Below are 27,688 nucleotides of genomic sequence, written 5' to 3' on the forward strand. Positions count from 1 at the left end.
GTCCCGGTATCCGGAAGTCCACTCCACTTGGCGCACATGGCGTGTTCGTCGACAACTTCGCACTTCGAGAGGCTGTAGCAGGTGTCAGTGAACTTCGTGAGTCTGTGCTGGAAGTTGACCTCGCTGTAGAGATCCACGTAGCCGGCTTGGGCCGTCGATGTTAGTGTAGCACCGAGAAGAAGGAGAACAAACGTAGAGTAGCGCCATTGATGCTTGCGGTTGCGTTGGAGGCAGCGAAAACTAGAGTGAAGTGGCGCCCAGAGCGGGACGTCGGTAGCCAACCATAGAATGACTCGTGTAGAATGTACACTCAGCCAGCTTCTTTGATTAAAACACTATCAGTTCGAGAAGTTCTACTGACTTGGTTATCTGCCGAATGTGCTGCGATCTGGCGTTCACCGACTCAGACTTCGCTGCGATGTATGCCCTGTGGAATGACGTGGAATCGTGTTCAGAGGAGCTGGTATGATTGCATTTTACACGGAGAGAAAGCGCACTCCTCTCGACGTAATGACCCTCGCGAGTTTGTGCTTGAAAGTTGCTTCTTGAAATACATCAACGTTGCCCGCATGAACGTGCGTTGTCAGCATAATGCCGATTGTAGCCGAGACGCTTGGTAAGCGCGTCGACATTCAGTAGTTAGACGCTGGAAGAGGAAGTGAAAGTGTCCAAAAGGTTAGTAGTATAAGCTATCCTCGATCTGTGACAGTGGATGGGATAGAGTTCTCCTGCTGCGTCAACGGATGGGACGGCGGCGATTTTCGCGAATCTTCAGTACACGCAGCGCACGTTTATTGACGATAACCGATTAGCCGATTAGTTTGTTATCTACACCAAAAGCCCTTGCATTAAAACAAATCGATAGAGGCTATCGGAATGGAACCAGTTTATTGTATTTAAACGAAAGCAATATAAAAAAACGAGTCGGATTCTCGAAGTCTACGCTAATGCAGTGATCGTGTTGTTATCAAAAGCCCCGCTTCCGCTTCCAGACGCACCATCGACGGTCGCATTCCTTTCAGCGTCGATGGCACCAGACTCTGTCGTACAGATATCCCACCCGCCCAAGCCAGTCTTCTTCGTGCTCTTGTGCCAGACCATGAAGGACGAAACCTCGTCGTTGATCCCATCCAGCCGGAAGTTCGAGGGGAAATAGAGGTCGTCGTCGCTCTGCGTCTTGGTCCGCCACCAGACGTTGCGCTCCAGGCAGTCTCGGTCCGTGTAGAACGCGATCATTGCGTCGCCGCCGTCGACCATCTTCTCAGTCAGTCCGCCCCACTTGGCAGACGTAACGGTGTTGTCCAGCTTGTTGCACGCGAAGCTGTAGCACTGGTCGTACCAGATGTCCTCGATCCTCGAAAGCTTGTGCTTGTGGTCGGCATCCCTGTAGAGCTCCACCCAGCTCGTTTCAGCGGTTGCAACGAACAGGATGCTGGCGAGGATGCAGCTCTGGAGTTGCAAGTCTTTCATTAGAGCTGTGTTGCTGGTCGAGTCGCTGTCTATGAGGAAGATTGAGAAGTGCGAGATGGTCTTTGGCTCGGATGAAAACAAGTATCAGTAGTGAATTCATTTGAATGGATATGCAAATACTTTACTACTGGATTGCTTCAGGATTTGGGGGTTCCATAAAGCCATGCAAAAAATTGGTGTGTGGATAGAAAAAAAGGTAGATTCATATACTTCGAAGTAAATCAGTCTCAGATAATTAGAACCGTTTGTAGGCCTTTGAAACCCGTTTTGGCTGCAAGCAATAGAGGTATGTACGATGGTGCGACAAATGACCGCTGCAAAACATGTTGAATATGTTGATCAAGAGAAGGAAGTGGATGAAAGTGCATTCGTGCAACCAAAAGATGTTTTCAAAGATTTAGTACCATCACTCCCACCTGAAGCTATCCCCGCATCCAATGCTTCCTTTCGAGTTGTAGTGTTCGAAACGACGGCACTCTCGGACGCAGAGCAAATGTTGAGCAAGCCTCCGTCGGTTCCTGTGTTCCAGACCTTGAAAGACGAGATCGCACCGCCGATTCCGTCCAGCTTAAAGTTTGCGGGGAAGTTGGTCGTGCTCTTGTTCTGCGTGTTGATAGGCCACCGGCGCACCTCACCGCCGCTGCAGTCGTTGTCCGTGATAAACGATAAGACGGCGATTCCACCTTGGAAGAGGCTGCCCTTCTCAGGGAGGCCACGCCAAGTTGCGGACGTTACGACGTCGTTCAGTCGGTCGCACTTGAAGTTGTAGCACACGTCAACGAGCACATTCTCGACCCTCAGGAGCTTGTTCTTGAAGTTGGCGTCCTTGTAGAGATCGATGTAGCCGGCTTCAGCCGTCACAGCAAGAATGGTCGCTATAGCCACTAGCGTTGCTACCAATCGAGCCATTCTGGAGTGGAAGGTGCTGCCGCCGTGTATAATGGGTTATGAGCAGCATTCGCACGGCCACAAAACTGCATCTTATGTTGCCAATGTTTTGTTTTTCGAATATCAGTGGCACTGCGTATTTAGCAGGTTGGTTGTCTCGATATACAGTAGTTTTGATCTGGACCTCGACGGCTGCAAGTACATTTTGAATCCAAGTTTTTCGAATCCTGAAGGTATTCCATAGCAGAATTACTAATTCCAATACTCCGTCTCTATCAAAATCCGGGGCAACAACAAAAATCTCATGGATTGTCCGGACGATTCGAAAAGCTGCTGCCATATTGATTGTCACGTGATGTCGGTATGTCTCTTAACGTGTGAAAACGGCGAAACCCTGACTCTAGTTGCTCTCGATAGCCGTCGTGATTTCGTATTATACTTATATTTTGATGGCACCGAGGTCTTACTATTATCGTTCGACCACGACTGATATTGGATGGGGGGTTATCCTTTTCTTGAAATGCATTTTTACTTAGACGTATCCAACGTAGCCTCAACCTTATCGGTAGGCTTAGCTTCAGCCCCCTAATAGTCTCAAGCAGCAAGTGTGCGACTCACCAGGGCTAGTAGTAGTGAATCGAACTCATGGAATCGTATAAGTAAATATGTTTTTATTGCAGGTGGTAGTTTATCCACTTCTCGTTAACTTTTTGCGTATTATCTTTTTTCACGAGGCTATGCTTCGCACCGACTGGCTATCGATATGTTGCTCCTTAATGAGCGCGATATACCTACGAATGGTTCTCGATGAAAAACTTTCTCAAATCGTAGACCATGTATTGTGTTAGTAGTTTAGATTTACCGGATCCTGCATGCAGTCTACATGTCGGTCTTCTTACGGAATCTCGACTGCTTTACCAGAGTACGAGCTGCTTCCCCCAGCGATCGTTGTATTTCCAGCGCCGTCGGTCTCGGGGAGCTGGCAAACGTTCATCGTGCCAGCATTGCCTCCTTTATTGAAGACCATGAAAGAGGAGATGGCATCGTTCAGCCCGTCCAGTCGGAAGTTCTGTGGGAAGTACTTGTCTTTCTTGCTCTGGGTGTCGAAGTATCAATGCTTGGCCGTCTCGTTGCAGTCCGTGCCCGTGAAGAACGCGATCGTAGCGAGTCCACCCTCAAAGTAGCTCCCAGTCTCGGGGAGGCCACTTGGCGGACGTGATGGCATTGTCCAGGTCCTTGCATGTGAACCTGTAGCAAGCATCAAGAACCACGTCGTCGACCCTCGTGAGCTTGTGCTTGAAGTCAGCGTCACGATAGAGATCCACGTAGCCAGCATCGGCTAGCACCGCCAGCATCACACTGACAATAGTCACGACGGTAGCCTTGGATATGTTGGGGTAGAGCTTGGTTCTCAGGTACTCGAGAAATTCAAGAATGGTGATAAGTGCCATATCCTCACCGTTCGTACACTCAATCCAGTAGTATTCCGCACGAATTCCTTTTACGCTGGTCATATCGTAGAAACCAAAGATCCTGGATAATGCATGACTCATAGCGCACAGATTTGCAAGCTACGCGCATGCTCGAACGCTAGTTAGCATGAATTGTTTCGAAGCTGTATTAATGTCACAGATATTGCAACATGGCGAATATTGAATTTGAGTTTAAAGTGCTTACTTAATGAAAAAGATAGTGGTCGTGCTGCGCTAACACCTAAAGATAGCCAGCATTGCTGCAGCTGCCTGAGTTGGATGTCGTGTTCGCAGCGGTGTTGCTTTCGTGCAAGTCGCAGATGTAGAGTGTTCCTGCGTTCCCTCCCGTGCTTTTGATCTTGAAGGACGAGACAGCGTCGTTGATGCTGTCAAGTCGAAAGTTTTCGGGAAAGTAAAGGTTCTTCTTGCTCTGCGTTTTGACCTTCCACACGCCGTAATCCCCCAAGCAGCTGTAGTCGACGTAGAATCCGATGCGGGCGCCTTCATCTGGGTAGTAGGTGCTGGTCTCGGTCAAGTCGTGCCACTTCGCCGACGTGATCACATCGTCCAAAGGGGACTTCTCTCCATTGGGGCACCTGAAGATGTAGCAGACGTCGGGGATCACGTCCTCGACCCGCTTGAGCTTGTTCTTGAAGTATGCGTCACGGTAGAGGTCCACATATCCTGCCACAACTAGTGTCACGAGTATTGAGAACGCAAGCACCACCAAACCAGCATTGCGTCCAACGCTTCCGGTCGTCATTGCTCTGGGGACTCGCCGGGTGGTGGAGAAAACTGGAAATAAAGTGCGAATGTGCAAACTGCGAGGTATTATACAGTAGAATATCATCCAGTGTTAGCTCCAGTCTGACGGGTCATAAAATACTAGGTGGTGTTTACTTCGAAGAAGGCACAGAAGGTGTGTATCTAGAAACAGTTTTGAAGTCCAAAAGCTAAGCTAAGGAATTCTGCACCCAGCATCGAACTGAAAGCAGATTTGTTTTCTTTATGCGGCCTGAATTCATTATTCTCCCTCAGCCGCCATTGAGGGTCGCTTTTTTCAGTGTACTCGCCTTGCCCTCTGGGGCGTGCAAAGAACGCATTTCTTTTTCGAAAATTTATTAGTTTTCTTGTTACTGCACTAGTGTTTGGAGTTAAAAACCCTCACATTCATTGGAATCGCTCGTACTGTGGTGACACATGCTAAAGATTGTCCGCGCTGCCAATCCTGCCGCTGCCTCAGTTCGATGACGTGTTTGTAGCAGACGTGCTCTCGTCCAAACCGCAAACAAAGCGCGTACTAAGGCGCCATCCTGCATCTCGTCCCGTACTGATCACCCTGAAGGATGAGATGGAGCCTTCCAGTCCGTTGAGTGCGAAGCTGTTTGGGAAGGAAAGGCTCTTGTCGCTCTGCGCTTTGACGTTCCACGTAGCGTAGCCGCCCATGCAGTTGTAGTCGGCGTAGAACCAGATCTGGGCGTCTCCATCTGAAAAGTAGTCGCTGGTCTCGGTCAAGCCGTTCCACTTGGCCGACTCGATCACGTCGTTCAGAGGGGATTCGTGTCCGGCGCAGATGAAAGCATTGCAGATATCGGCAGTCACGCTCTCGACCCGCTTGAGTTTCGTCTTGAAGTATGCGTCACGGTAGAGGTCCACGTAGCCTGCCGCAGCCAGTACCACGAGTGCTGCGAGCATAATCAGCACCAAACCAGCATTGTTTCCAAAGCTTCCAGTCGTCATTTCCTCTGAGGCGGTGGAGGGGGCTGGGAAGAAATGAAAATGGAGTGAGAATAGGCAAACTGCGTGCAGCCGGCGAATGATGTTCGTATCGTACACGCTTGAACTTCTAGGTGGCGTTTACTTCGAAGAACCAGCACTATCCACAAGCTGTGTATCGAGGGGAAAAAGATCCGACAGTGTCACCAGATCGCCAACACGAAACTCCCGCGGCTTGTTCGTGACATCACGCTCCTGTTAGATTACCATGAAGTAATAAAATAATCTGCACACGTTCCGCGTTTTAGTGTCGTGTTAGCTGGATCCAGACCCCTTGCTTAGCCAAGCAAACTGAAAACTGTAGTCGAAACCTGGTGCGCAAAGCCCTCAGCTAACGAACTCATGCCAATCAAGTCGTATATATGTGAACTAACTTACCGTTGTGTCGGAGAGATGCCTGCACATTGTAAAATACCCAGAAAATGAGGCTAGTCTGGACCCTGTGAAACTGCTTGTCCAGGACAAACACGAGCTGCGTAATCGGTCGAGCACCTAGCATACGCTTGAGCATGAATATCAACAGTAGCAGAGATGCCAGCTGCATGAAGCAGTAGAACATCACATTTGCCAAGGTCTGGATCAGCTGCGCCTCGTCCATGCCATCAAATACAGCGTAGTAGTCTCGGTTGGGCAGTCGGTACGTGATAATCAAGTAGATTGCTGAAATAAAGCAGCATACGAGTTAGGCAATGGTACAGTATTTTGTCCCCCCCCCAAGAATACTTACTGAAGACGAGCGGGATCGTCACTTCGACGTATTTGAGAAGGATGAGAAACTCAGCCATGTAGAGGAGTTGTTGCACCTTGCACGTATATCTCAAAGTGTGTGGCACACTGGAGATGGCATGTTCAATTTGTTTGGCCTCGTCGACTGTGGGATGCACGATGGCTCGATCCTGCTTTTGTCTTATATACCGCGTCCAGAGCAAAGAAGGCGGGGTCATTATCTTTGCTACTGTGAGTGACGCTTGTGTTGGGCTGGAATCCGTTTGGGTGCCCTCGTTATCGTGATAAGAGGCTAAGCGTATTATTTCAGCAATCGTAGTGACCCGAGTACTCGCCTGACTCTCTTCCTGCTGTAACAAGGCCCCGGCGCGCTCCAGAGTTGTTAATGGGCGACCACCAGCAACGTCGTAGCTGATTCGACCACGAAGACTTCTCCATCGCCTTTCCTTGTCGATGCAACTTTCGAGTTCGTTTAAGCCGCGACAAATATAATGGATATCCCGAAGCGATGATGCCATCAGAATGACGTTTGCTGTCGTGAACAATAGCGTCGTCCTGAATGTTGGCGAGTTCTGCATACAGTACGAGACAAACAGCGAGTTGAATAGCTCCGCGTTGAATACCACAAGCTCTGGGGTCTCGTCCGCCAAGTGGTCCGCCATCCGGGCGAAAAGATTCCGCATGAACAACTTAATTACTGGCAGTAGTAGAGAGAACGCAGCGTGACCATCGTTGGAAAGTGAGGTGACAGTCGAGTCCGACGGTACCCAAATCGTTGCTCAAGTCGACGAGATCAAGGTGGTGGCGCCTGTGGTGGCTCTACTTCTGCAGCATGTCGCGCTCGACACGAGCGAGTGGAGTTCTGCGGACGTCGACAACATGCAGACGGCCATACTATCGAGGGTATTGGGAGAAGGGAATAACGAGGGAAGCCGGTCTATCAGCTGTATACTTAGTGGACTGATCGACGAACAGAATCATCCCGAGCCGTCTGCAATCTGCAAGTGGGTGGATCCTCAGTCGGGATCAGAGACACAATTTCCTCTCCAACACGCGGTCGACTACGCCTTCTACATCGACGGTGAAGCCGGTGGCGCGCCGGCGGCACTTGGCGAATCGTTTTGCCGCGCACACGACGAATATGTGGTGTCCACCGTACACAAGAGGTACAATGCCAATCTGGCAATACCGAGTCATGTGAACTTTTCGACCCCTTCAACGATGATGACGACGGTTTTCCAGATGCATCGGACCCGATCGCCAGACTGGTTCCAGCCACTGTGCAAGCAGCAGGATCAAAACGCAGCCAATCCCTCCATGGTACCAGTGAGGAAGTTGCTGAGCCTCCACACCAAAGACGCCGTACCACAGAGGCCACTGATTCTCTCCACAAGGATGCCCTGATTGTAGCGAGGCTAAGTCACGACCCCGAACTACTCGACCGTTTCCTGAACCTCCGTGAGCAGTCCAGGACTCAAGCGTCCAGTGCATCAGCAGATGATGAAGAAAAACTACCGCTGCCACCATTGGCGTCGCCGTGCAAGGCCAAGAGCACGACCAAGAAGTCCAAGTATGCGTTTTCGCCACAGCGAGAGCGCCAGGAAGTTCACGACAAGCTAACATCGGAGCGCCACAGAGGTAAGGACCCTGATACTTATGTGCCTAGTCAAATCCGATCCGGTGCCCTGCTTTGCAAGTCTCTCCCCGGCGTGTTGACTCGCGCGTACGACTACCAGTTTGACATTGAAGGTCTCTCGATAATGCACTTCAGCTTTATGGACAGAAAGAAACGTATGGAGTGGATAGACTCGGGCAGTGCCAATTTCTCGAACTTTTCGGCGACAGCGGACTTCGAACCAGCTCCAGCAGCCACCAGCATCAACGACGTGGTTGGTGCGGTGCTCGTTTTCCAGGTGTTCGCGCGCGAATACTGCGTCACTAGCGCGATTGAGCTGGTGGATGCCATCATTGGATTTATTGAGGCCAAGATTATGGCTCTGCGCTGGGAACCGGAGGACATACCGGCCTTTGTTTACTGGGTGAACGACGTTCTCGAAAGCTACCGAAATGCAGTCGCGTCTTCGGATAAAGATCCGGGTGCTATTCGACGTCGATGCACGCTGGATGACCCCCGTCTGCGTGAAATATTGCAAGAAGTCCAAGAACGGCGAATTCAGCAATTAGCTCAACGAGTAGAGCACCCTTTGGCACGGTCGAAGCAACGCAGGCCATCCCGGGCCGTTCCGCCTCGGCGAGACAGCGAGGAAAAAGGAAAGGACACGGCCCCATTCCGCCCAAAGTGCTGCAAAAACTGCCGAAGCAGAACGACACGCAGGGAGGAAGTCGCCGGCTCTGCATGCGGTTTCTATCGAATGCAGGGTGTGATGCCGATCTTCATGAAGGAGCTCACGACGGCCGGGCCCACTTTGTTCCGAAAACGCTAGACGCCTTGGTCAAAGCCGAGATCGAGAAGCGCTTCGATGGACTGAAGCCGCAATACAAACACTTATGACTACCTGTGGCTGCTCGGTCGCCATCGGCACACATGACGCTCCGATCCGGTTACTCCCCAACGAAGCCTGCCAACGTTATATCGAATCGATCAGAATGCCGAATAATTGAATGCAAACCCAAGTTGAACGACGCTGAGCCTACCTCCGCTGATGTTCGTTCTCGTAGTGCCTTTGCGGCACCTACAGGCGATATTAGTGTGGTCGCTGTAGAAAATCTCCGTTCCACGTCAATGTCATCTCTCACAACCTGCACTCGAATCTCGAACGATGCTGAGCCTGCCCCCAGCGCTGATGGTTGGGCTAAATCCACAGAATGCCCCAAGTATTGGCTGCTTTGGATGCCGCAGAAAATCTCCGTTCCAGATCAGACATCAAAATATTACGCACGGTTGCTCTTAAGAACGACGCTGAGCCTGCCCCTAGTGCCACTGCTTGGGGTAACGCTGCCTCAAATAGTGACTGCTGTGGATGCTGCAGAAAATCTCCGTTCAACACCTGAGCAAAGTCCTCACCATCCTACCACGGCGTATGCATCGAATTCTATTGCGCCTCATCAAGCCAGGATGGCTTCGTCCCATGATAATGCTGCGCATGCCTACAGCTCCACCGCTTCGCAGAATCTGGTATCTCTCTCACGGGAGTCTGCCATTACCATACAGCACGAGCTGGAGTTAAGGCTTCTTCGAGACGAAGCTCGAATATCCCAGCTTCACCGTCACTGGGGGCTGCGACGATCGCATCCTAAATCCGCTGACAAATCGGTCATCGACATGGTTGCGTGCCGCTCGCTATCGGAGAAAATTCGATCGAGACAGCTAAGCGTGGAGGACGCGGCAAAATTATTGAGAGGCGAAACTCTACCTGACTGTAGACCAAACAAGGCGCTTGACCCGGATCGTTTGCGGTATGTACTACGTGGGTACCCACACTTAGACCTCCTGATCAATATCGCCACGAAAGGTATCGAGGCACAGTGGGGCGATGGCCCCATACCAGTTCGGCCTCCACCCAAAAATCACGGGTCGAGTCGTCGACATCTGAAAGCCGTCGGTAAAAGCATCCGCGCAGGCCAAGATAGCGGGCAGTACATGGTTGTCGACGCCGATATCCTGGAGCGATGGTCGAACGTAATCTGCAGCCCACTAGGAGCGGTTGAGAAGAAGGACGTGGATCCCTCCGTTGAAGTGAGAACCATTCACGACCTATCGTACCCATTTGGTAATTCTACGAACGATTACTACCAGAAAAAGTCGGTGCCAGCCCTCACTTACGAGCCAGTGACTAATATTGCTCGACGTATCGAACACTTGGCTACGCGTCATCCTGGTGTCCGCGTATGTATCCTGAAAGGCGATGTGAAAGGTGCATACCGACATCTAATGTCAATAGCATCTCAAGTATTTCGTATGGCAGCTCTGGTGACAGACCTCAAGATTTTACTGATCGACTTAGCAGCCCCCTTCGGATGGTCCGGATCCCCACCATTTTATGGGCTGTTTGGACGTGCCATCTCGTGGTTGATGACAACTAATTCACCTGCCACCGTCGCTGATTCCGAAGATACCGAACCCTTTTTTGGCTACGAATGGGTAGATGATCATATTTTAGTCGAGCTGGACGTCAATGATCGGCTACATCTCGCAGAAGCAACCCTACGGCATGCGATGTTAGCCGTGCTGGGACCCCGATCAATTAATGGGGCCAAGTTCTCGAACTGGAGCACCGAACTCGTCGCCCTAGGTCTGCTCTGGAACACGGAAAAGCGAACAGTATCGATGCCAGCTGACAAATCGCTAAGGCGCTACAACGAGTAAATACGATGATTCAGCATCAAGCAGCTACAAAATCGGATCTACAAAAACTCATAGGGTCGCTAAGACATGCGTCAACTTGCTTGCGGGCCGCCAAGCCATTTTACCAACAGCTGCAAGCACTTGCAGTCGCCGCACCACGGTTTGCAAAAGTAAAACTCTCCGCCGGGGCGAAGGCGGATCTACGATGGTTTCAAAACATCCTGAGTCATGGGAATTTCGCTGCGCTACCCCTGAGCATGTTCGGTGATCTTCCTTCATCCGATGTGGAACTGTACATGGATGCTTCAAACATGGGTTTGGCGATTCTGGACCCTGGCGCAAATAAATTTATCCAAGAAAAATTTGACGAGACCGAGACTCTTCTAATCGCCAACGATGACACGCATTTCAACAGCTTCTCCATTAATGTGCGGGAGCATCTGTGCATCGCATTGGCACTGTGGACCTGGGGTTCGTCGTGGTCGAGCAATTCGTCCGGCCAAATGCTTCACGTGAAGTGCTGGAGTGACAATATTTCAGCAGTGCAGTGGAGCAATCGACTTTCTTCAAAGAATGAACTCAGCCAAGAAATCAACAGGGCAATTGGTCTAGCCGAAGCCTACTTCAACTTACGAGTATCGGTGGAGCATTTACCAGGGTCGACCAACACCATGGCAGACGCGCCTGGACGGATCCGTATAAAACTGTGTGGACTAATTTTTCTGTGTCGTGGGAACAGACAGCCGTGCCGCCAATCTTTCGCAAACTCTACACGAACTTCTCGAAGGACTTCAATCCCGCTCACTGGCCTCGTCATCAAACGTTAAATACTCAGCTACTTGGTCACAGTGGGTGCGATGGTCCACGGAAATGCGACTGCCTAAATGGTTACCCATGGATGAAGAGCGCCATTCATATCAGCTCGCACTTTTCGCAATCTACTGCTGGAAATTCGGATGGAACTCGTCCGAAAGAGGCAACTCTACCTCCACCGTGCCCTCCAAACTCTGCCACATCTCGTGGTATCACAAGCGCTTCGTCAGATACAAAGTCGGACTGTCCCCCGGACACCAGCTTGCTGTCGTCGGCATGCGCAGAGAAGACCCTCCAACCAACCCCAAGGCCCCCGTCACCATGCATCTCCTCGGAAAATTGCACAGCTCCTTCGATTTTTCCTGTGCCCAGCACCGAGTCATCTGGGGGGCTTCGGTGCTGGGCTTCTTCTTTCTTTTGCGCCGCTCCGAGTGTCTAGCTGACGGCACGAGGGTAAAAGAATATGCTATTCAAAGGTCCGATGTACGCTTCCTGGATGATCAAGGCCGCGACCAAGAATTGATCGATCGAGTGAAAAAGGTTCAAATTCGTTTTCGAGGCAGCAAGACTGACCAGTTTGGCGATGGATGTACTCGTGTGCTGGGTCGGTCTGGTCACGCCCAATGCTGCCCAGTAATGGCGTGCTGGTATCTCGTTCAGCATCACCTATCCATTGGCGCGAAGGCGGACACTCTACTCTGCAAAGTTACGCGGACCCACAACTTACAAGTCCGAGACCTCGTCAGTGCTTTGAAACACGCAGCTGAGCTCGTTGGGCACGAACCAGACAGTTACGGCTCCCACTCACTTCGTAGCGGAGGTGCCTCAGCACTCTTCAATGCGGGCTACGACAGCTTGGCCATCAAGCTTTTCGGGAGGTGGAGATCGGACGCCGTTGAGCGGTACACAAGAATGAGCTCACAACTAACAGCACGGATGGCGGGCGACATGATGGCCAAGGCAACATTGCAGCGTAATCAAGGGGCAACCTCCACGCCACACCCCGGCTGTGGAGGCGCTGCAATGTAATTTTCAACTTTTGTGCCGGGTTCGGCACGCCCCCAACAAGTAAGACGACGACGACTGAAAATATGCGGGGTATATGAAGGCCATCAGTGCATCGCACAACCACAGCTTGTTAAAGTCAATCACCATTTTCGCTGTGGCGAGGTCCTCGCGCATTTTTCTTTTCCATTCAAACGCCATCGCGGAAGATGAAAGCACCAGCCACATTGGAGAAACAGCCAGAATGGTAAATGGTAGAGGAAAGCCAACTGCGCTGATTAGGCTGTAGAAAATTGCGACAGTGATTGCAGAAAGCACAATAGGATATCCGACGGCTTTAGCTAAAGGCAACCGGGATGCGCGAACGCCAATACGAAACTGGTGAATAGCAAAGAACGTCAGCACCGTGAAACCGTAGTGTTGGCGGACGAAGAACATGCTATTGACCCCCACGCCGGCAGAAGGTTTCCCCAGCGGTAGCAAATCGATCAATACAGTCACCGCTAAACAGGGTAGAGGAGTCCCCAACAAAAGCAGCATTTCGCGAATCCAAGTTGTTGAACACTCGTATTTCGCCAACTCCAGAACGCGTGTAGCTGAGTAGCTACCACGCAGCTCTACTTGCACGGATTCCCACAAGTTAACGACGGCGTGGCAGAACGATCGCATGGAGCCTTGAAAAGCTGGTCTTGTTGGAAAGTGTACGTAATACTACTGAATGTGCGAGGGGCTGATGCGTTGAATGTGGTCTGATGTCTTCTATCAGCCCCAAATATTTATACGTGAGACCATTAATAGCACACGTGCGCTTCAGGTCAATTATAGTGCCTTCATTACTCGTCCCGCCTGTACTTCCCTGATACGACAACCACGCGCTAAACCACTCCGATACTGATCGAATGTTCTCCATTCGTTGTTGCACACCCGAAACTTCCTTTTGTAGGTAGGTGGGTGTTCGAGTTTGTGCCACGCCCCACGAACTGGTCGTAAAAGTGTATGTGAAGCACGAACACTACCCGTGCTCGAGGCGTCACGCTGCGGTCCGATTTCCATGAATCTAGCAATAAAATGGCGTTGCAATCTTCAAGATCACGCTTATATTGACGCGTATTCGTCTTGCGTTAGCTCGACCCAGATCCCTTGGTGAGCCATGCAAACCGGAAACTGTAGTCGTAACCTGATGTGCAACAACAGTCTTTAGCAAAATTGTTCGTTATTGGTAACGCCATAGAAACGGTGGATTGCGATATGCATAAACTTACTGAAAAGACGAGCGGGATCACCACTTCGACATATTTCGCAAGGATGAGGAATTCAGCCATGTAGAGAAGCCGCCGCACTTTGCACGTGTACCTTAAACTGTATGACATGTTTACGAAACTGCTTTTGACAGGAATGGCATCGTGCATCGTGGGGTGCACGATGGCTCGAGCGCGCATTGGGCCTGCGCAGCACAACCACCGCGAAGATGGCGCAAATATTTTCTGCGGCATTACTTCAGCTGATGCTTGCTATGGGCTGGAACCAGAATTAGTATTCTTGGTATTGTCAACTTCAGTCTCGTGATATGAGGTTATGCGTATTATCTCAGCAATCGTACTGACCCCAGTACTTCCCTGGCTCTCTTCTTGCTGTAATAAGGCACTCGCGCGCTCTAATGGACGGCCGCCACTCACGTTATAGCTTATACGACCACGAATCGTGCTCCATCGCCTTTCCTTATCAACATAACTTTCGAGTTCGTGTAAGCCGCGACAAATATAATGGATATCCCGAAGCGATGATGCCATCAGAATGACGTTTGCTGCCATGATCAATAGTGTCGTCCTGAACGACGGTGAGCTCTGCATGCAGTACGAGACAAACCGCGAATTGAATAGCTCCGCGTTGAACACCACAATCTCCGGGGTCTCGTCCACCGAGTGGTCCGCCAACTGGTCGTAGAGATTTCGTATGAACAGCTTAATCACCGGAAGCAGCAGTGAGAACGCAGTCTGACCGTCCTTAGAAAGCGTAGTGAAGACGTAGAAATACGTTGGGTAGATGAAGATCATAAGAATATCGCACACCCACCCGTTGTTCACCACTTGCGCTGCTGCAGCGTTGCCTCGTATTTTCCACTCAAGCGCCATAGCTGATGACGATAGCACCAGCCACGCGGGGGTCACTGTCAGAATAGTAAACGGAAGAGGGAAGCCAATCGCACAGATCAAACAGTAGATAATGGCGGCAATGGCTGCGGAAATCGCATGGAATATCCGATGGCTCTGGTTAATGCCAACAGAGGTGCCCGAACGCCAGCTCGGAACTCGTGAATAGCAAAGAACGTCAGCACCACAAAGGTGTAGTATTCGCGGACGAAAAACATGCTATTGGCCGCCTCCACACCATCCAAGGGGTTCTTTAGCGGCAGCACATCGATCAATACAGTCACCGCCAGACAGGGGAGGGGGGTCCCCAACAGCACCAGCATTCCGCGAATCCACGAAGTCGAACGCGCGTATTTTGCCAACTCCAGAGTACGTGTAGCCGAGTAGTTCCCGTGCAACTCCACTTGCACATACTCCCTCAACTTGATGAGGGTGCGGCAGACCGACCGCATGGGGCTTCGAGAAGCTGCTCTTGTTGGAAAGTCCACGTAGAACGTCGATGCAGTCTACTTTGTGCGACTATGTTCTTCGGTATTTGGAGCCGCGTACTTCTTCAAGTAAAAGTACTAAGAACACCAAGTTGAAATGACATTTCTATTTGCCAAGCATTAGGCTTAAGCCTCCTTCGTGAGCGACATGAGGCCACGGTGTTCGTGAACATCCCCGTGGATCTCGTCCACCAACGCACGAACGGCCTTCGTGACCTCGTCGGGTTTCTCATGGTGGATGCAGTGGCCAGTATCGTTCACCACGAGGTGCACGCTGCGCTTGCTAACAGTGTGCGCCAGCTTGGTCTGCGCGTCGAGCCACTTGCGCTCCAGGTCCGCGATTGTCTGCGGGGTCACGCCCGCCTGCATCTTCATGGTGTCAAACATGCCCGCCTTGCCGTGCGACAGCACCACGCACGGAAACTCGAACGGCGCCGCGCCCGTCCCAGCAGCGTCCCTGAAGCGCTGCTCGGTTTGTGGGATGGCTTGATTCTCGCGCAGAGCGCCTTCTCGGTGCGCCGGCGACGGCGAGTAGTACTCGACGTAGGGCAGCGCAATGGTCGAGTACTTGGACACCATCTTGGCGTGCTGCACCACGTTGATCAGCCGAATGAGCCCCAAACGCGACAGCCGCAGCACCATCTCACCGTTGCTGTCCATCTCCGACAGCGACTTGTGCACCACCTCCGACACGCTCTCCAGCTCGCCCCGCAAGTCCTCTACAAGTAGATGCATACCCCCATTAGCATCAAATCTCCAACATAGCAATAACATAACTCCATCCTACCTTGCAGGGCGTCGACGAGTACGAGACCCTGGCACTCGGGCCCGTGTCCCGCGGTCTTGAGCTCCTCAGCCAGCTGCCGCATGTTGTATCCGCCAGCTCCGTGAGCCACGAGCACCACCTTGCCCGTGACGTTGAGCTTGTCCAGGATCTGCTTGTACTCTGTCGCGATCTGCGACGACGTGCGGGGCAGCGCTCCGGGCTTGGAGAAGCCGAGCCCCGGGCGGTCCACGCTCACCACCGTGGCGAACTTGGCCACGTCGGCCGCCACCTTGTCCCAGTCGAAGGACGTCTCGCCCACGCCGCCGTCCAGCAGCACCGTCACGTCCCCCGAGCCGCGACGCTGCACGTGGACGTCGGTGGACGCTTCGTCGGGCCCGTCCACCTGCACCATGAAGCCCGGCGGGTCCATGGGGTTCAGCGTCTTGACCGTCTCGATCACGAAGCCGCCGGACGCCAGCAGCGCCGACGTGACCGCCAGGCCGCCGAACATGAGCTTGCCCACCTCCTTGAGCTCCGTGAGCACCATCTGCTTGGTGGGGCGCACGGTGGGGCGAGGTTCCGCCGCCTTCTTGGAGAAGCGCCGGGCATTGGCCGTCGTGGAGCGAGGCGCCGCGGCGCGGAGACGTCCCAGCCGCACGAACATGTGAGCACTATTGTTGAAATGACTCAGGAGACAAAATTACAAAATAATTTACGATTATTAACCAATGAACGGCGGAACAAATTACATTTGATTAAAGTTTAGGATTAAGTATTTTTGAAGTTAGGATTTTGTAGGATAGATTTTTTGCGCTAGGTGCATGAATACAGTACAGTACTTCTACTTGAGCACGGCGCTGTCTAGGATGAGTCCGATCGTGGAGCCTAGCACGAGTCCTAGGTTCAGGAAGAAGCTGGTGATAGGTCCGATGATGTGCTGTTCCTCGGGCTCCACGCTCTCGCTGACGAAGATGATGGTCAGGGCGCCAAGATATCCATTCCCGAAGCCGTGGAGAAGTACGCAGAGCACGGACCACACGTCGCTCTGGAGCCACCACTCCTTGACGATGCCGACAATGACCGGGACGAAGATGAATCGCAGCAGGATCGGGATCCAAATGTTGCGCGGAGTGAGTCCGAAGCGGTGGCTGACAACGAAGCGTCCGACACAGTCGTTGATGGAGAAGTGCGTGAGCAGGATCAGAGACCACCAGCCGCTCTCTTGCAGCGACGGGAAGTTGTACGTCTTGATCTCCGTGACGAGCGGGGGCCACACCGATAGACTGGCGAGGTAGACGGCCAGGATCAGCAGCTCCAGGTGCCAGACCTTGTTCAGGACGGACCACTTGGTTGGTGTCGGTCCGGATGCGACGTCGGATGGACGTTGTTTATCCCCAAGCGCGAGTGAACTCCGGGTGAGGTCAACTTCATTGTCTCCTGTCGTGAGGAGGTATTTCTTGGTGATCTGCAGCCCCATGGCCTTGTAGTAGGCGCAGATGCAGAGCGCAATCGTTAGCGCCCCCGTGTAGAAGTAAATGAGGGACGACGCCAGCAGCTCATCGGACGGGAAGACGAGCTTGGTCACGTCGCGGTAGACGCTGCCGATGAGCGAGCTGAGGCCGATGCCCAGCTGGAACCTTTCCTGGACGCGCTGCGGGTAGTGCGACACGAGTGCAATGGCGCAGCTATCGAGGAAGGCCGTGGCCACTGCAGCCAACGCGGTGCCTCCGAGTACTGCGGCTGCGTTGGCGTTCTCCGACGTCATGAAGAAGTAGGACGTGGGCACGAACACGAGCACGAAGAGCTGACCGGCGAAGCCCCCGACGATGCGTCTCGTGTACTGAGGCTTGCCGAACACTAGGACGAGCAAAGTCAGACACACCAGGTTCGTGTACATGAAGATGGAGGTGATGGCGAACTCGATGTTGCGGTCGGGGAACAGCATCTTCCAGTAGTCGACCGGTTGGGTGAGGGCCGAGAACGGGAAGAGGAAGCCGATGCCCACCAGCATGAACAGCCACGAGGCGATCGTTTCTTCTCGAGATTCATGGGCGGCGCTCTGGATGCCATCGTCGCCTTGGTGTTCGAGTGGGGTGTCGGGGTGAGAGACGTACGACGAGTGGCAGACTTCGGGTGTTAGAGGCACTGGACCAGTCATCGTTGTTGCGGCTTCGGCTCGAAACGCGAAGTGAAGTCCCGGCGCATGTCTGTATGGGGGCAGCGGCGATCGGTGGTTGGCGCCGCGCGGTTTAACAACACCAAGTTGTGTGTTCGAAGTCAAGTCATCGGCTACCAAATACTAGTTACCAGTGGTGTGCCGCCATCCATGGTAAGCACTGAAGTGCTTGCTGCAAAGCACGCACGATGTTGTCTTTTGCATAGCCAGGAGGACGCTGTCGTGGGTCTTCAGCCTGTCCGCGAAGGTGAATTCTGTCGCGTAATGATGAGTGAGTGGCTCCTTCGTTTGGACTGAATGAAACTTGTCTCGCCCAAACAAACTTTGCCGCCAACCTATGATACCAAGATTCACCGGTAACTTTTAGATGCGGATTATCTGGATGAGCAACTACGCAGATCTACACGGGGTCTTGAGCACGATTCACAATTTCAGGCGACGCCGTTGCCGCGACGGTATGCCTGTTTCTCTTCCAGACTAAGCTTAACGCATCTGCGCGGTTGATGAAGTCACTGTACTTCATCAACGTTTCTAGGCGGTGTCGTTACTGTCGTGCCGCCCGCCTCGAGCAAGCTTTCCTGGTATCCTTTTCCTTCATTCATTCATAGAAACATGCATGCAAACTACATGCAGCTAAAGACGCGTGCCGAGATGAGGACATGCATTCGATATCGCATTCGCGCATGAACGTTGTCCAGCAGCATGTTGAAGTGGATTTTCCGTCTAAGTACGATTATGTGCTGCACACATTTTGCGTCTGCGGCCACGAAAGACCGCACCACCAAATCGACCAAATGATGCAGCGGCGCGTCCTGCTGGCGGCCTCCGCGGCGCTCCGTCGCCGCGCGCCGACGTCTCCCGCTCTGCGCGCAGCCACCAACGGAATTGCGTCTCGCTGGAGCTCCTCCAGCTCGAGCGAACCGCCCAAGCGCACCGTCCAGGTGCTGCACAACAAGCCGCAGACCAGCTACGTGCATGTGGAGCAGGACATCGCCGCCATGCAGCGCGAGATCCGCGACGCGTACAAGTGCGTGCCATTGCATACTAACTATTTGGATCAAGAGCTGTCGATGCAGCGTTGAACCACCTTCAACCGACGTCTCTAACGCGAGTTATGCACTTTTCCGACTTTTTCCCGCAGCTCCGGAGACTACCAGGCCGCGCTGGACGCCGGACTGCAGTGCCGAGACCTGGTCAAGTCCCACTTCGGAGAGAACCACCCCGTGTACGCCAGCACGGTGACCAACATCGCCCTCATGTACAAGAACCTGGGCCAGATGGAGGAGGCCGTCGAGTCGTACGAGTTCGCGCTGCAGGTCTACAAGGCCAGCGTGGGCGAGCAGCACGCTTCCTTCGCCACGACGCTCTACAACCTGGGGCTGGTCTACCGCGCGCTGGCCATCTCCAACGCCGGCATGGAGCGCGTGAGTGCGCTGCACCGCGCGCTCGACTGCTTCGAGGAGTCGCTCAAGATCCGCCGAAACATCCTCGAGCCGGGACACCCCGACATCGCGCTCAGCATGAGCAACATGGGCGTCATCCACTGGCAGAACAAGCAGCCAGAGAAGGCGTTCGCGGCGCTGACCGAAGCTGTCGAGCTGCTGGAGAAGAAGGTCGGACCCTCGAGCTCGCTCACGGCGCTGGCGAAGAACAACCTGGCGTATGCCAAGAAGGAGGCGCGCGAGTACGATGAGGCTATCAAGCTGTACGAAGAGGTGCTGCGTGTGCGGAAGCAGGTGCTCGGCTCGGAGCACAACGAGACCATCATGGCGCGTCACAACCTCGCGGAGGCCTACCGCTCGAGCGGAAACGAGGACAAGGCCGTGGAGATTCAGAACGAGATCCTGGAGCTGTTCGACGCCGAGTTGGGGCCGGAGGACAAGAAGTAGAGTAGACGCTCTGATGATAACGAAGTGATGGCGTAGTCGTCAGTTTTGACAGCAAAATAGTTGGGTTTATTAGGTTTGAGTCGATTCATCATCTTGCTACAAAGAGCTGTTTATCTCGCGGCACTCTATTCAAACATGGCTGGCTTAGCCGACCTTGTTGGGGTTGGCGTGGGGCGCCTTAAGCAACGCGGGCGCGTGCGGGGGCACAAGCAGCCGGCGGAGGTCTTCCGACGTGGCCTGGGTTGTGTCGCCGTGGGTCTCCCATACCCGGGACGCGATGAGCAGGCTCGAGATGGCTCCACCGCTGCCTGGGTTGGACGACAGCACCGACAGGAACCGAGCGGCGTACTGCTTGGTCGTGGTGCTCTCGCCCATCTTGGACCTTGGAACGAGGGTGGACAGCAGATTGAGCAGCGCTGCGGCAAGCTGCGAGCTCACGGCGGCCTTCGCGAACTCCGTTGCGGCCTGAGTGTGTCGCTTGAGCGGGATCATGTGCAAGCACAGCAGAAGCTGCATCTCCGTCGAGTCTCCGAGCCACACGTGCGGGAGCAGGTTGGACAAGCTGGCGGGGTCCATTCCCTTCACGAGGTTGTCGATGCAGGCGGGGATGAGGCACAGGTTGCCGAGCAACTGCAGCGTCACGCGAGCCAACTGGCCCTCGGTCGAAGCCTCAGTGCGGGCCAGGTTCTTGTATACAACCTGGAACGCGCTCTTGATGAACGGAGGGACCACGGTGGCGAGTGGATCGACACACTTTCCACTGAACGACAGCATGTGCACACATTCCATGCATCGAAGCTGAAGCAGCGGCGCGTTGGCAAACGAGAATCCTTGTGGCTGCGTCTCGTGGTCTAATACGAACAGCAGGGTCAGGAGCCCATCGGCCTGCACAACTTGCACGTCCATGTCGGGCGTGTACTGCAGCAAATGCCTGATAGCAGTAGCCACGGGGAGCAAACGCTGAAGTAGCACGCTTTCCAATGCCTGAGGTTGCGCGCGCACGCCCGAGATGTCGTACGACAGCGCAGCCAAAAGACCGTGCATCACATGTCCACTCACAGTGCGGTTCTCCAGCTCCGCTGCCGCTGCAGCTGCAGCTTGGATCTCCTTCTTCGTCGTGGGCTTCGGCTTAAACATATCACGATTGCCGCCGCCGTTCACGGTTCCAGCAATTTGGGCGAGGATGCCGTTCTTCGGGTTTTCGTTGAAGAAATTGACGTAGATGCCAGCCACACACAGCTCCTCCTTCTGTGCCGTGTACATGAAGTAGGGCGGAAGTTCGAATACCTTGTGCACCTCCTCATCGCTTTGATCCAGTGTGGTGTGGAACTGAATCGCACGCTGCGCGAGACTGATCAACTCCTTCCGCATGCGCTCCGTCCACATAACATGCGGCTCGCGAACTTCGGTTGCCAGCACGTCCAGCATTTTGATCGGGCCTGCTCGTCGCAAGATATCTACAAGTGGACGAGTGAAGATCTGCTCGATTGTCGTCTGCATTCTCTTGACAAACACAGCAATTGTCTCTTCTCTCGCATTGGCTTCCAAGATTCGCCCCAGCGCCTTCGCTGCCCCGATGCTAATTCGCTGTATATTGCTGTCACCATCGTCATTGTTTGGCTTGTAGTGAAACAGCAGAAGCGTCAAATACCAAAGGATTCCGTGCTCAGCAAGCTGTAGCAGCAAAACTTCTGCCATTTCACCCGAGCTGCCCGCCATTTCGTACACAATTTGGAGGGACAAATCCGTGGCCAGGCGGTCGCCTTCTTGCGACAAGAAGCGTGTCAGGCACGGCAGTAAATCGATCGACTGCGCAGCAGCCGACACGCGTCCGTTGGGCTGGTTCAAAACGTTCACGAGCGCTTCTAGCACCCAATGAGTCATCACATTCGGTGTGCATCCGTCAACAGTGCTCAGCGCTTCCTGGTTGTGGAAGAGCAACTGAAGTGAGTTGCACAGCACGCGAAGTCCCAGTCCCGAGCTACACTCGTGAGCGTTTTCGTCAGAGATTCCCACAGCCAGATTTATGACACGAATCGCACTTCCAAAAGCCTTCACAAAGGTTGTCTTGGTTGCAATGGCATTGGAGACATCAAAGAACGTTCGCGTCGGTCCAACGCGGTTGTCCTTCAATTCCGTAATGCATCGCTCCAGAGCCTCCAGGAAGTACGAAAAGTTCTGCAAGTTCGTAATACTTGGCGAATCGGGGAAACGCCGCAGAAGGAGAGCAGTGGCGTCAAGCAGCTCAACAGCATCGAACACTGAAAGAAGCTTCGTGGACTGGTCCTTGCTCGCCGACGCCCCACGAGCGGTCAGCAACAATCCTGGGTGCACCCAGCGCCGAATGGAATCAAGCAACGCCCGTAAGAACGCAGCTTCATCGTTGATAGGCCATCCAGGGAAGTTCTTCTCGTCAAGGAGATTGTGCAGGTAGTACTGGTAGCACTGAAGTGCGTGAACTTCCTTCGGATACTGGATCAGCGCAATGCAAGCCTTGTGTTCCGAGCCTTCCTTCTCCGAAATGTAGAACATGCCGTTTTCGTCAGTATGCAGCTCCATAAACTTCTCGATGTACGTCACCATCTGACTGCGCATATTAGCATTCCAAACCACTTCAGGGTTGTTCGCATCTGAAAACAGCGCCGTCGCAAACCGCCGTGGTCCATGACGCAAGAGCTGAGCAACCATCGACACCGGCAGCAATCGCACCAGCCAACTCCTCAAACAGATCCGCGTCAGCGGATCCGGAGAGAAAACGCCCTTCTTGTTCTCTCCCTTTTGCTTATCGTCGATGAGATGCGGCACGTCGAGGCCTGATTGCCGCAAGTGGATATGAGAGATAAGGCGCGCTGCAATCGACATCTCGTCCACATCCTGAGCAAACCGCAGCAAGTAGTAAAAGATGCCGGACGCGTGGAGATTCGGGATGATCGATTCATTGTGACGGACAAGAAGCCGAATCAAACCGAGACACTTCTTGAAAACGATGCGATTCGGGCAATCCAAAAGCCCCACCAAGAACCGCAACGTTTGGTCTTCACACAATCGATGCTTGATCGAGCTGATTGGGCTAACACCGGAGCCTTCAAAATGGGTAAGCCGCCCGTACTTCGGAAAGCGAACATCCTGGTACATGTGTCCTTCTTCCTCCGCGGTGTGGCAATCGATAAGGCGACTGAGCACACTCAAGCACGTCTGCATGATCATTGACCCGCTCATGGCACCGCAGTGTTCAGCCACAACGGTCACACGGCTGGGTTCCTCTTCGTGCACACTGTCGTCATCGCGATGTGCGTATGTGGGTGAGACAGAGTGACTCGAAATAATAGAGCTTTCGGCACCTGACTCCTCCAGTGCATCGATCGTTCTCCTCGCCATATCTCTGTCGTCATCGTAGTCATCGTCATCCTCATACTCACCTCTATCATCTCCGTACTCATCATCGTCCTCTTCTTCAACGTCATCGTTCTCATCTTCGGACGCATCCAGTTCAGCCTGAACGTCGGCTGCAGGCTCTACAATATACTCCTTCTCAGAGTCATTGGGCCCCTGAAGAACGACCAGCGGCTTCACTTCACGCAACAGGTCCAACACCATCGTCACGTTATCACCTTCACGCAGGAAACGCGAGACGTTTATGGCGCTTGACAGCACTCGATCAAGGAACAGCATGATATTGCCGCGAACAACGAGAGGCCATCGTCGATCGTCTCCATTTCTGTCTTTCATCATACTAACACGGAGGAAGTGGTTCAGGAACATGAGCGAGCCCAACTCGTTGAAGTGGCGCTCATATAGCTGAATCATGACCTTCAGCACCAGCAAGCGAATGTCAGACTGATCGACGTCACCAAGTGAATCCGATGAAAGGTATCGTTCGCTGGGAAGTTTCTTCACCGAAATGTTACGATCTTCAGCAAGCAGGCGGTAGTACAGCAACGTCATGAACTTTTCCGCGCCCTCAATGTCTTCCACCAACACGCCACGGTCATCCAAAATGTTCGCGAGGTAATACGGACCAACCTTCACCTCCTTCTCCAAGCACTCGTAGTCAATGCGGAATTCGTTGCAGTTCCAGGCCACAAACCACCGCGGCATATTTTTCGCGCTCTTCTTTTTCTTCTTGATGAGTGGTGCATTGCGGAACTCCTCGTGGGTTCCGTCTTGGTCATCCTGCTTCGGCTCCGGGGTATCACTAGGGCGAATGAGACTGTTCGATCGAGATATGAACCCGTTGTCATCAGTATAGTTTTCATCGCTGTCGTAGTTGTCATCGTCAAGTCCACCGTCACTCTCGACATCATCGGACGTGTCGGGGTTCAGCAAGAACGAAAGCGGCATGTACCGCGCAAACCTATTGGACGAGGAGATCGTTCCCTTCATCATCTCGATCGCCAATCGACTTTCAGAACCGTTCTGTAGGAACTCAAAAAGGAACGGTGCAAAGTTCGCGTGCTGAGAATCTTGGCGAAGTCGGCTAGCTTGATGCGCCTCCCATTCGGACTCGGTGTGATCAGTCGCCAGCGGGTCCGTGTAGAGATACCCCAGATACTTCAGCCGGTACAAGTCAAGCTCGCTCATTTCCGCCTGCAACTTGCGGATAAGCTCTTCGACCGCATTGGGACCCCACACGAGATCCTTGGTCGCGTACGTTTTACCCAATCGGTCGAAAAACTCGGGCAAGAGCACGGCGTGCTTCACGTTTCGAGCCAAGCGAGCCCGAGTGTTTATGCCGTAGCTCAGCTTGCTTCGTCCACTTTCAGTTGCATTCGTGATATCGCGTCGACTGCCGTTCTTGTGGGCAGCCCCATTCCCTTTTGCATAAAGCTCAGGGTTTGCAGTAGGAAGATGTCGCCCAAACTCGTCATATTCCAGTTGGCTCGCCTTTTGGTCATCCAGCAACGCGTGCGGGAAAATGTTCCGGATCACGTAAGACGAACGCGGGTTTTCGTGCGTGAGCAAGGCAACCAGCTGGGACGAGATTCTACGCTGTCCCTTGTCTTGGGTGTACAGTGCCAAGTAAAGTTGCCACACTAGCGCCCCGTGCTTCCTAGCAAAATCTTGGATCAGCTCGACCAGCTCCGTAGGCTGCTCCAGAATATGCACCTTTACCAGAATGGAGGAGCACTTCGTAATCGAGAAGCTCAACGAGCGGTTGAACAAGAACAACGCGTGGTGGCGTGAGAAATCGTCCACTCGCATGGCACGAAGTAAATCCCTCGCCACCCTCTCCGGCGTCGCCTTCTTTCCACTAGACAAGCAAACTTCCAGTGTTTGTAGAACCATGGCAAGGACGAGATAATCCAATCCCAACTGAGAATACGCCAGCGCGTTAGCCATACTACGCTCAGTGTTAGACATCGACGCCACCGAAATAGTCCCATGGCCCGATCCTGTCTTCAACAGCGAAGTGGAATGCAATGGCATACGACCCACCCGGTTGGTTCTTGACAGATCAAACGCACGAGACACGTATATCCTGCTGTGATACTTCGTGAAAATCGCGCGACGGTTGGCTGTCTCCGATTTCAAGCTGCGTGTATCGGAGTAGTTGACAACCATGTACTTGATCACGCATGCCGCAGCAAAACTCACCTCCTCCATCGGTGAATGAAGCAACTCCATGATCACCTCGATACTGTTCTTGTACTGCGAGCTCGGAATTTCCTCGAAGACACCACGAGTGCAAAGCAAGCGCTGGATGGCCAACAGGAGCTCCACCTGGAACTCTGTCGTCGGAATCGGGGCATCGGTGTTGGAGGGACTGTTGAGCTGCGCCACAGAATAGTCTTTAAAGTTCTCAAGAAGCTTCATCAGGCTTGCGAATGCACGTCGATCGCGCTGACGAAGGCCTCCCAGAGGGATGTTGCGGTTGAACTGCACCAGCTGGTGATAGATGAGCGACATACTCTCATTCGTCACAAGGTTCGGGATGAAGTTGAGATTGACCAACTTGCGCAGCAAGATATCCTCCCATTCGGGATGGACCTCAGTGCCCCACGTTCCTTCCTTGCATGCAATCTTCGTCTCCTCAGTTGACCAAGGCACGTGCAGCTTGTTCATGCGGCACATTTCAATCATGTTGCTCAGGAACAAACTTCGAGCTTCCTTCGGACTGAGCAGCGTCGTAGCGCCGGCAACCTTCAGCCACTCGGGAACGTTGATATCTCCAGCAATGTCGCCGATGATCTGACGAAGTTCATTCTCATGCTGCGACGAAGCCCGCTGCAACCCAAGACTCACATCTTTATCACGCCTACTCACCGTGGAGCTCAGGCAGATATACCGACGAGTGAGACCGTGCTTCAATTCCAACGCAAACTTGCCGCTCAATCCCTCCGAAACCTCGCTATCGGGGTCATCCTGCGACGACGATATCGAAGGATAAATCACCACGTTGAATATATCGTTAAGAGAATGGCTCGCCATCGTCTTCCGCGTCACAGGGTCCCGCTCAATGATTGCCAACGCCGTCAAGCCCAGCAAACGTAGCTGCAACTTGTTGTTCTTGCTGATCTTCAGCACGGGAATCTCAAAAGTGACAGGTGGCGGGATGTCCCGCGTCGACGTGAGGGCGTCAAACTCGCACGAATCCGACACTTCCTCCACGAAAAGCGACACACTGAGCCACGAGCGCAAATTGTTCGCGATCGCCTGGATAAATGGTTCGCGACTGTCGCACCAGTAGCGATGTACGCGGTTGTTCTCGAAATACAGCACCAGCTCATTCGAGTTGGTGTTCACGCGCTGGATCTTGACGATATCAATCAGCAGAATAGAAGACAGCGTCGTGCGCGTCTTCGGGTCCAGTCGATCCAAGCTCGCAGCACGCACCGCCAGCAGCACGTCCACCTTGACCGGGTGAATCGCGATGCTGCGCGTGGTGCTGAGCTTCGTCATCGTGAAGGTCTTGCCACAGAGCTGAAACAAACTGTCAAAGTACATGCCGCTGCCCAGCAAGTTGGAGTTGCTGCCTCCGGGTCCTCCAGGGCCTCCAGAGCCCGTGGCCCAGCTGTTGTCACTCGTGCCGACGCTGGCCCCCACTGCGCTGAGCGCGTCGGCCGTGGCGGCGTCGATCTCGTCCTTGCGGAAGGACGAGGCGCGCTCTCGGAGCTGGTAGTAGGCGGACAGCAGCTGCTGCCTGCAGCGGCACGTGTACGTCTCCTTGAGGTTCTTGCCGATGAAGATGGTGAAGGCGCGGTCGGCGTTGTGGCCGCCGCTGTCCGAGGCGATGGTGATCTCCTTGATGTTGTCGAAGGCGTAGCGCTCCTTCACCTCGTCCGAGTACGGGTCCACGATGGTCAGGTGGTTGCTGCTGAGCACCATGAGCCGCTTGGCCGAGCGCAGGAAGCCCACGCGCGTCACGAAGAAGCGCGCGGCGTAGATGACGCCCGCGTAGCGGTTCGCGGGCACCTCGAGGCTCTCGAAGTCGTCGTCGTCGTCATCCTCGTCCTCCGCGTCGGCCGCCGGCAGCGCGCCGTAGAAGGAGCTGGCGCGCGGCTCCACCTCGAAGCCCGTGGTCTCGGGCCCGCGCGGCACGAAGCGCGCGTCCAGCGTCGCCAGGTCGCGGCCGAACACCAGCGGGTCCAGCTTCTGCGTGAGCTGCTGCAGCTCCGCGTCGCTGTCGTCGCTGCGGGGCAGCGCCATGGCGCGCAGAGAGGCTCAAGCTCGGGAGCTTGGGGCGGCGCTTGAAGGGGGAATGTATGTGCGTGATCTAAGTCGGCCATCTGATTTCTCATAAATGGCCAATCGCAGCGCGAGAA

At 53.6% G+C, this 27,688-nt stretch overlaps 3 protein-coding genes across 3 annotated transcripts; 1 reads left to right on the top strand and 2 right to left on the bottom strand.

The window, feature by feature from the left end:
* Positions 1-863: 863 nt before the first annotated feature.
* On the bottom strand, positions 864-18,018 carry PHYSODRAFT_565346 (hypothetical protein; the record flags this gene model as incomplete). The annotated part of the gene is made up of 8 exons (XM_009538640.1): positions 864-1,321; positions 2,228-2,318; positions 3,277-3,444; positions 3,864-3,948; positions 5,433-5,573; positions 15,266-15,813; positions 15,882-16,546; positions 16,895-18,018. 8 exons carry the CDS (start codon positions 18,016-18,018, stop codon positions 940-942), a joined length of 3,204 nt encoding a protein of 1,067 aa, XP_009536935.1. The 3' UTR covers positions 864-939.
* Positions 18,019-18,830: 812 nt separating this feature from the next.
* Positions 18,831-19,925, top strand: PHYSODRAFT_529177 (hypothetical protein; the record flags this gene model as incomplete). The annotated part of the gene is made up of 2 exons (XM_009538641.1): positions 18,831-19,063; positions 19,178-19,925. 2 exons carry the CDS (start codon positions 18,831-18,833, stop codon positions 19,923-19,925), a joined length of 981 nt encoding a protein of 326 aa, XP_009536936.1.
* Positions 19,926-20,069: 144 nt separating this feature from the next.
* PHYSODRAFT_528296 (hypothetical protein) lies at positions 20,070-27,572 on the bottom strand (the record flags this gene model as incomplete). The annotated part of the gene is made up of 2 exons (XM_009538642.1): positions 20,070-23,292; positions 23,407-27,572. The coding sequence occupies 2 exons, from the start codon at positions 27,570-27,572 to the stop codon at positions 20,070-20,072; spliced, it is 7,389 nt and encodes a 2,462-aa protein (XP_009536937.1).
* Between the last annotated feature and the right edge of the window lie 116 nt (positions 27,573-27,688).

The sequence above is a fragment of the Phytophthora sojae genome (genome assembly GCF_000149755.1).
Source record: "Phytophthora sojae unplaced genomic scaffold PHYSOscaffold_12, whole genome shotgun sequence".
Taxonomy (NCBI): domain Eukaryota; phylum Oomycota; class Peronosporomycetes; order Peronosporales; family Peronosporaceae; genus Phytophthora; species Phytophthora sojae.